Genomic DNA, 10,108 nt, shown 5'->3' with positions numbered 1-10,108 from the left:
CGGGTTGTGTGCCTGCAGCGACTCAGGACTATTCATTCCATTGTATAATAAAATCATATCCACTCTGTGAGCTGATGATGCCTTTGTGATAAAAGAAATCCTTAACCATGGTTTGCAATGTAACCCGAAAAATATATCCTTGAGAAATCCACATATTTGAGAAATCCATAAGTGTTGTAGTTTACTACAGAGCATAATTTGAAGAAATCCAAGGGCCGGTCAATTAGATGACTCGGCATTATATGTGATAGGGCGGCTCTTCGACAATAGTAAATTGTTCCGAGCTGGCTTAAAAACCCCAATCATTTAACATTGGTTATGATAAACCATGATGAAAATCCAGCCAAATTGGCTATTAAAGATATATTTGCACCTGCAAGAATTTATGCTTTGATCCAGTTCGAAGACCGGCATTGATATGTATGTATGATGCATGATACAATGCAAGATGATGCATGATGCAATGCAAGATGATGCATGTATATGACAGAATAGTACTGGTTTATGAGACTTGAATCTTACTTCAATGAAACTAGCTTGATAGCCACTGGTTTATCCTCGCTCTCTGTAAGCCGGCACTCACGACCAATCGATGTTTTAACCCGGATAAGTTCAGGCTCCATATGGATTGACTTATCATGAAACGGAGTACACGGGATTCAGAGTAGCATCATGCAGACAGGCAGGTTTAACCAAGTTTCAAAGAAGGCGGCTTAATAGCCCATGGAATATCCTCGCTTTCTGTAAGCCGGCACTCGCGACCAATCGATGTTTTAACCTCGATAGTTCAGGGTCCAACTGGATTGACATATCGAGAGTACACGAGATTCGGAGTAGCATCCTGCAGACAGGCAGGTTTGACCAAGAAGGCAGCTTAATGGCACATGGAGTATCCTCGATCTCTGTAAGCCGGCACTCACGACCAATCGATGTTTTAACCCGGATAAGTTCAGGGTCCATATGGATTGACTTATCATGAAACGGAGTACACGGGATTCAGAGTAGCATCACGCAGACATGCAAGTTTAACATGAATTCTTGCCATTAAGCCGGGCACCTATGTTTGAACTGCGCATCATGGCGACTCGTCCTCTTGGGCGACTTTAAAATGCCCGCCAATGAAGCAATAGCCCTCGGAGCCGGGTTATCTTGCGTGTAATGACCCGATGTTCTTGAATTATTCAGCCTGGTTGTATCTGGCGAGCCATGTCTGTATAGCCCCCGAGTCTTAAGTCGACTCAAGGAGGCGGCTTGAGAGTCTCCATACTTGACTGCGGCATAAACCGGTGATGAAAAATGCCGGTACCCGCTCCATCTGATGTGTTGATGTAGATGTGGGAGTCAGCCGTGGCATTTGAACACCAGCAAGGACAAAGGGTTGACCGTGGCGTTGTAAGCCAGTGTGGAGGGCGAGTCGGTCGCGTCAATTATAACCCGGGGCGGACGGCGAGTCGGCCGCGTCAATTATAAGACGGCATGGAACAACGAGTCGGTCGCGTCATTTGTAAGTCGGCGCGGACGGCGAGTTGGCCGCGTCATTGTAAGCCAGCGCAGACGGTGAGTCGCCCGTATCATTGTATACCGGCACGGATGATGAGTCGCCTGTGACGTTTGTTGGTTGACGCTGATAGTAAGTCGCCCGTGACGAGATTCGTCCTTGCAATATGACGCCGCCTTTGTTATGAGTAATTGTCTTGCGTAGTAAAATATCACAAGCAAGAGTAATTGTTCTTTGATGAATTAATATGTATAAAAAGAATAGACTGGACAAATATCATCTGGTATTTTTTGAATGACAGATGCAGCAATTGTACTGATGGTGGAATAACCAATAACCACAAATCCATCAAACTTTGGCCGATCGGTTCCTTTGTATGGTGAACACATGTGGTGCGCAGGGCTCAGTTTGATCTTCTTATTATATCCAGCTCCAACAACCGAGCAGTAATTATACTTCCAGAAGGAGAAGACGACCAACACCTTGAATGAGCCCCCTCTCCCTTTTTTGTTGGAACCGGAAAAATCTGAGAATCATTAGCTATCTGACAGCATCTGGTGGTTCATTTTCGAGTTCTGGCTTCGTGATCATCAGCAATAACTTGCGGTGCACAGCCTTCAAGATCATTGGTCCACGGACGGCGTAGTGTTTTTCCTTTCCTTTCTGCTTGGACATGAAACTGTTGCGTGCCAACAAGGACTGGAGAATGGAGATACGTGATATAGGATAACATCCAAGCAAGCTTTTCCTGATCTTGACCTTCCATTAATGCCTGATTATCAGTGGCACCTGCGGTTTTGGACTGCTAAAAAAGAAAAACTGCTTCTTCTGCTGATTGTTGTGAATGAGCCATGAAGCCGGCGGGTCGGAGCGGTGGGCAGGCGCAGGCGGCTGGGCGCAGCACAGCGGACTCCAGGCCACGCGGCGAAGCACGATTGGACGGTGTCTTGGCCTACGACCAGCGACGTGCACCTTCTAGGTATGGTACTTCAGGGCTCCTTCCCGGTGACGAGCTCGGCGGAACTATCGCAGCAGGCCGAGGCTTGTTGGTTGAAGGGAGGCATTGGTTGTGGAGGGGCAAAATTGAGAAAAATGACCCGTGAGGCGAAAGAACTTACGGAGTGACCCCTTGGGTGAAATATTTCACCGGCCTGACCCTTTTGTGTGGCGCCCGACACATAGGCGCCACACTACACTGTGTAACGCCTAGCCGTTAGGCGCCACACCCCCCGACCACCTGGCAGGGAGGGGCCCACCCCTTAGGCCGTGTGACGCCTAAGCCTCAGGCGTCACACATTGTAATGTGTGGCGCCGAACGCTTAGGCGCCACACATGGACTTAACTGGCCGCGGGCCAGCCCCCCTCCCCCCTCCCTCCCCACCCCCTCCTCATTCCCCTCCCTCAGCCCCCTCTCCCAGCCACTGCCCCCTCCCTCAAATCCTTCTCTAAATCACCAAATCTGAAGGTTTGGACCGGGCATTTGTTGTCCAATCATTCCCCTAAGGTAATCCCCACCTCTCCCCTCATTCTCATCCAAAGGAAAATCTTCTGTGTTCTTTTTTTTGCAAATTTGAGGAAACCCTAGTTTTTCATGAAATGTGGGATGTATATGATATTGTTTTATTTGTTTGTATGTTAGGATAAGGGGTATTATGGGGTTAGGATTAGGGTTGTTTGGATGTGTGCATTATGGTTGTTTTAGGGTTAGGCTAGGGTTAGGCTATGGTTAGGCTAGGGTTAGGGATGTTTGGTTGTGTTAGGGTTATGATGGGGTTAGGGTTATTTGGAAGTTAGGCTAGGGTTATTGTAATTGTATGATTGCTCATAAAAAAGGTTCTATGTTTTGTTGTTTAGGTATGGGAGGAACATGTGTTTATGTTCATCACGTGGACAAGGATGCCTTTTTAAAATGCAATATTGATCCGGACCCGGATGAGCTTGACATGGTGTTCGATTTGTGTCCTAGCTATGGTGAATTGTTGGAACAAGTTCGAAAGGATTTGAATTGGATGAACCCTAGTGATGTAGTTGAGTTTGATGGTAGGCATAATGTGGGATTCGGAATGCACATTCGTTGGAAGACCATGCGTGTCAACTCCGAGCAACGTTGGCTTGCATACAAGGATACGGTGGCCGAATCACTAGACAAGGCTCTAGAGTTATTTACCATAAAAACAAATGTTCCTAACTTGTTGGATTTGAACCGGGTTGCCTCTTCGATTGTTAAAGCTATTCCTGCAACCATCAACGAAGAGGCCAACATTGAACCTCTTTCTTGTGTCTATGAGGCTAACGAAGAGGTCAACATTGAACATGAACCATTGGTAGAGGCTAATGATGAGCACGATGATGATGTTCTTCATGACAACAATCTTGGTGATTTGGACAAATATAATTTGCAAGAGACAATGGACCATTCCATTCCGTACTCACGTGGCTATGCCTCTGAGTCTGACGATGAGGGTCCCGATGAATAAGTTGGTGAGGAAGGGTTCACGGCAAAGGAGGCTGAAGCTTTCATGAATGTATTAAAGCGTGATCACCGGACACCATTGTTCGAGGATCTTAGCCTTGCGGATGAAGCCGTGGTTGACGGAGGCGAAGGCATATTGTTTGGAGTTAGGCCACCTTCTCATCGGGACACACATGGGAAGAATATTATTTTGCCGGGGTCAAAGTTCGAAACATTCTTTGAACTGAAGATGTGGTTGGATGAATATTCTGTTACGCATTATAGGCCACACAAAGTTGTTCATTCAAACATGAAGCTGCGTTACACGGTTGCATGTGAGGATAGAGGTTGTCCTTGGATTGTCCGTGCAAGACCATGGAAAGGAGGGCCAGGATGGAACATTGTCAGTTGTATGCCTCACATGTGTCGAGGCAAGAGGGTTGATGGTGCCCCATCGTCGTAAAGCCATAGACAACTAACCTCCGAGTTCATCGCTTATAGGCTTTCCAACTCCATCTCCTCTCTTCCTACAATGAGCATAAAAGGTGTACAAGACCTTGTGAAAGCCCTCTTTCACTACGAGGTGAAATATGGTAAGGCATGGAAAGCAAAGCAAGCCGCATTCAAGATGTTGTATGGTGATTGGGAGGAAGCATACAACCGCATACCTAGGTTGTTGGGAGCTATTGCCCACACTAACCCGGGCATGGTTCATGTGGTCGAGCCGTATGGGGAGAAAACAAGGATTCTGAATGGAAATAGGGTCCGCGTATTTGGCCGTGCATTTTGGGCATTTGAGCAATGTGTGAGGGCTTTCCAGCACTATCGTCCTGTCATCTCCATCGATGGCACGTTTTTGACCGGACAATTCAAGGGCACTTTGTTGGTTGCAATAGCAAGTGATGCCAATAACCGGTTGATGCCTTTGGCTTTTGCTTTGGTTGAGGCAGAGAACAATGTTAACTGGGAATGGTTCTTGCATATTTTGAGAACCAAAGTATTACCGTTTGAGAAACTATGTGCTGCAGTTTTCAGCATGACAGAATGTGTGCCGCCTAAGCCTTGGGCGTTGCACATGTGTGGCGCCTAAGGCTTAGGCGCCACACATGTGAAATAGAGTAACAGAAAGTATACATTTGGGATGCCAGTAGGTTTTCAATTGTGTGGCGCCTAAGGCTACTCTTTTGATGAGTAATGCTCATCCTAAGTCTTAGTTTCACTATGTTCCCATTTTGGTCTTAGTTTCATTATGTTGGTCTTAGTTTCACTTTGTTCTCATTTTTGTCTTAGTTTCACTTTGTTCTCTGTTTCACTTTGTCTTAATCTCATATGTTCAAGACTCTGTTGATCATTATCCTTATCTTAGTCTTCTCAAGTGTTGCTACAACTTGCTGATACAACTTGCTTAAATTAAGATAAAACTTGCTAAAATTAAGATACAACTTGCTCATACAACTTCGTGAAATCTACTGAGTCCAACGTGGATGTTGTCCTTTTCCATCACTGGCTTCTTCTGCTGCCTTGGCCGCACGAGCTCTTTCTCTCTTTCTCTCCCTCTCAGCTTCACGGGCTTGTTCCCGCTGTCTGTAAACCTCCTCCAGCCGTAGTTTCTCTTATTGGTTTTTCCTTATCACACTACAAGGAATATGCTAATACATAACGCTATATTTTCGTCGCTACATCGTCACGGTTTCTAGTTTACGACGATCTCACGACGAAAAACCAAGCGTCGAAAACGGAGCGTTAGAAATGAACAGCACCGACGTTTTGATCGAAATCGTCGTAACTTCTACGACGATTCCTGGATCGTCGTAACCTTTACGACGATCCTAAATCATCGTTGACAATATAACCCAGTCCTACGTGGCAAAGTTACGACGAAATCAAAACATCATAGTTGAAACAGCCCAACCCATTTCAATTGATCACATGGGCTGGTTTTATTTTTTTGGGCTTTTTCTTATTGGACTTCTTTTGGGCCTTAGCCTATTTACAGCCACTTTAGTATGTTTTTTTCGAATTTTTTTTATCATTATAATTTGGGCCCTGGCCTTTTAGTGCCCAAATACATTTGGTGCAGTTTCAGTTTTGGCCTTTTTCATTTTTGAATTCAGCAACTTTTTGTTCCTGAACTTGGTTTCATTTCTATTTGTTGGGCCTTTGCAACCCAATTATTTGTCCAATATTAAATCCAACACTATTTCATATTCAAATCAAGAATACTCCAACTCAAATTAAAATCATCCACCATATAACATCACATAATACATCACCCAGGTTTACATAACACAATAAATCATCTCATAAATACATTTCCTTACATAGGAATATAGCAAGAACGGACAGAATTGCAAAATAAAACAATGACACATCTGCTAACAATGGAGTTCATTCCACTCTCCTATGAGACATAGGTTCAGAATTTTTTATGTTGTGTTGATTTGAATGTCCCCAGTAGGCATCATCGACATCTTCTCATCACTTTCCTAGCAACAGAAAAAGAGACAAAACAAAAAATATTAGACCGGATAGGAGCTTCAGTAGCAGAGCAAACCAAATTGAATCAAACATAGACCGACATTTGCATATGGATATTTTTGTTTGACTCGTTTACTGCTCCTACCAATAATTCTATGAACGAAATTTTTGAATCTACTAGTACTGACATACATGGTCACTCTAAGATAAGTTGCACACAAAAATAATAATATTCAGGAAAACTTTGAAGGAAAACAAGTATGATGCACCAGTCGATCGTAGAATCCGTCAATGTTCAGCAGACCAACTTGATACACAATTGCGAGAAAGACATATACCAGGAATAAATACAAGTAGTAACAGAAAAACGCAATGCATGAGTCGACATTGTTGATTACTGAATGATCAACTCCCACCCACATAAATAGCATAGCAACATGCATTTATAGCGCATCATCTTGATCCACTCCCTGATGGCAGTTAGTAAAGCGCAACGAATCGACGAAATTCTAATACAAACTGCCATCTACTTGTATTCGTGTTTGAGAAGAAAAAACTAAAAATTACTGTGCCAGATAGTAACAATATGTAGTAATATTATTTATAATTAATCGGAGGACAGGCAGTGTCAGATGTTGTTCCCTTTGTAGATCTATACAGGTACCAATCATGCATATATGGATCTGGGCACATGTCCAGGTGACCACATAATAATAACTATTAATATTATTTGGAACAATGAGTGACCACATTGGGGTTGGTTGTGCTACTAGTTAAAGCTTAAGATGGTGCTGCGTATTTTCCTTTTTCATCAGATTGTCCTTTCTATGGATACGCAAAAATAAATCAAACAGAGTCGCTCTTGAGAGTTCACCAGGACAGGAAATTAGAGCTAATTTAACAGTAAACTAGACCTTATAATTTACTTGTTACTAAAACTAGTAATATGGAAAGGAAAGGAAAGGCGCGTAAAATGTGAAGATACCGGTGTTAACAGTAAACCAGATTGGAAACTAGTGTAACGACATTCATCTACAATGGAAACTAATACATTTTGGCATCAAGATTTCTTCTTGCCAAAATATGACAGCAAGCACTGCCAAGACATGATCCCCACATTTTTCACTCGCAGCAAAAGTGCAAAGCATGCTATCACACCAAATAGACAAATCAAGAAACGCCTCCTATCAAGTGCAAAGCATGCTATCACACCAGAAAGATTTGGCAACAAATCACAAGAGAGAGACCGAGCAGTAAGATCATACCCGTTCCTTCCTATGCATCGCCTCTCCCGCGCGCAACGAGTTGAACTGCGCAAGAGGAAACCAAGAAACGCTCAGGAACACACTCCAGTCCAAACGAGTTGGGCGCCTCCCTCGTCTCCGCCACCGCGGGTCCGGCTCCATTGGAGGGGGCGTAGGAGCGCTCATGGGCCGGTTCTTGGTCGCGGCTGTCCTCGCCCGGTTCTGCTGCTCCTGAACCGGACGGTTCCATCACGAATCTGCTAGCAGCAAGTAACAAAATAGCTCAGTTCAGATCGTAGCAAGAAACTTAACTCAGTTCAGATCATACTTATCGGAAAACAGTAGCAGATTGGCTATCAGAAGAATTCAGAAGTTCAGTACAGAATACATTACTGAAGCTTAACTCAATTCTTAACAGAGATAATAAAGATGCATCACAAGAAACTGCTTAAGCTCGCATGCCAAGATTAAGAAAACATATTCAGCAGAGCAGAGCAAACCTTGCTCGTTCTTCCAACCCATCCCCTCGGCAGCCGGAACACCAGCTCGCTATGAGGGAGCGCTGGTTTGGTGGCTAGAGCTCACTATGGTGAACTCTCCCACCCATGCTCGAATTGTGGGGCACTATCGGCATGAAAAAAAATTGCGGAGAGGTCTCATCTTCTACCTAAACAATGTACAGTCAAGGCAGGGATCCCTCCCCCTATATATAGCCAACGTTTTTTAAACTGCTTACAGGTCTATGACTTACTCAGGTCAAAGAGGGTTGCAATCCCGATCTTATAACGTAACCCAAGAGCAACACTGAAACAATTTATTTACTGGTTGGAGTCGATTTCACACTACAAAGTCCGATGAAATGATTCGGCAACCACCTTCCATTCCGCAATTGTGCAAGAACTAAGAACGCATGTTTTGATTTCAGTGGGAACTGTGTGCCTGTGATGGGGGCATCCGGTGATTCAATGCAACTAAAATTCCACATTATGCAGGTGCAAATAAATTCCACACTAAGAGTTCAGTACAGCGGAGGCAAGCATAACTGGAACTCCATGAAGTGGAAGCAAGGGGGGCACTCACTCTTGAGGTCCTCAACCTGCTCGGCGGTGAGCTTCGCAGAGAAGCCGCTGGCGGCGTGCTTGTAGTGGTAGAGCACCGCGTCCCTGGCCTTCTCCTTGCTGCCAAAATTCACCCCCCAGATCAGCAAACTGTACAACCGGAAAAAGCCCCCAAAGGCCTAGATGCTACGGGGCAGGCGCAGGCAGGCCCGGGCCAATCGGCGGTGGATCCGGCTGGATTCGGACGGCGCGGTACCTGCCGAGGACGGGGGAGAGGGTGCGGATGTGGAACTCCTCGGGGTCGGCGTCCTCGGGGCGGTCGACGTAGACGATGTGCACGGCCGCCTCCTGCGCCGCGGCCGCCTGCTCCGGCTCGGCCGCCATGGCGATCTGGGTTGCTGCTGCTGCGAGGAAGAGGAGGGCGAGCAGAGGGTTACGGAGGTGATGGCGCAGGGTTTGGGTGCTCTTCATCGCCGTGGATCTGGAGGCGGCCTTGGCCTTTAATAACCGTGCGTGTCCCCATCTTGTCGATCTGGGTGGGGAGCGAGGTGGAGAGTGAGATCTTGTCGATCTGGGAAAGAGACGAGATGAGGTGAGGAAGCACCTACACACGCAGATTGAGAGAGACGGAGGATTCATACCAGATTTGGTGAGGTTGAGGAAGAACTGGTTGCCCTCGAGGCCATCTAGAAGACAGAGCGACCCTTAAGGGCTCGAGAGTCACCGGAGATGGACTAGGTGTGGATCTGCTGCACGCCAGCGATGGGGTTTGCGCGGTGAGCGGGTGGTGGTGCGCGGGTGCGGGTGGCGATATCGGCTTGCGGTAGGTGGCGGCGGCGAGGTCTGGAACTCTGGATCTGAATCGGGGGAGGGGGAGAGGGGAGAGGGGACCGACGGGAGGAGTGGAGTTAGGTTTTGGGCTGCGGGTGGGTCGATGGATGGATGGATGGATGGTTGGATATGTGCCATGTCATCAATCCATGGCACAAACATCTCCACCAATGAAAATTAAGCTTACGTAAATGCTGGAACGACGACAGCGCGTACACCACCGCCTTCATTCGCCGTTGCGGAGGCAGCCGCGGATCCTAGGCGGGGAGGAGGTTGCTTCGAACCTGACGAGCGGGAGGAGAAGGAGGACGGGGAGGCAGGTCGGTCAAGTGGTGGGGAGGGGAGAGGCTGGGAGCGACGCCCACCATGACCGATGACAACACGACGAGGTATGAGGGAGCGACGCGGGGCGGTGGGTGGCGGCGCCGATGTGGGGGAAGGGATTGGATCGGGGAGCTGGAGAGGAAGGAGCTCGGGAGGAAGGGAGGAAGAAGAAGAGAGGAAGAAGGGAGGCGGGGGTGGATGAAAAATGCGAGGAGGACAAAAC

At 46.6% G+C, this 10,108-nt stretch overlaps 1 protein-coding gene across 1 annotated transcript; it reads right to left on the bottom strand.

Moving 5' to 3' along the window:
- Positions 1 to 8,680: 8,680 nt before the first annotated feature.
- Positions 8,681 to 9,238, bottom strand: LOC123411552 (subtilisin-like protease SBT3.5). The gene is made up of 2 exons (XM_045104520.1): positions 8,987 to 9,238; positions 8,681 to 8,850 (listed from the first exon to the last, which is right to left on the bottom strand). Exons 1-2 carry the CDS (start codon positions 9,199 to 9,201, stop codon positions 8,691 to 8,693), a joined length of 375 nt encoding a protein of 124 aa, XP_044960455.1. The 5' UTR covers positions 9,202 to 9,238; the 3' UTR covers positions 8,681 to 8,690.
- Positions 9,239 to 10,108: the final 870 nt, after the last annotated feature.

The sequence above is a fragment of the Hordeum vulgare genome, chromosome 1H (assembly GCF_904849725.1).
Source record: "Hordeum vulgare subsp. vulgare chromosome 1H, MorexV3_pseudomolecules_assembly, whole genome shotgun sequence".
Classification (NCBI taxonomy): domain Eukaryota; kingdom Viridiplantae; phylum Streptophyta; class Magnoliopsida; order Poales; family Poaceae; genus Hordeum; species Hordeum vulgare.
This window is presented reverse-complemented; position numbering and strand designations above follow the sequence as displayed.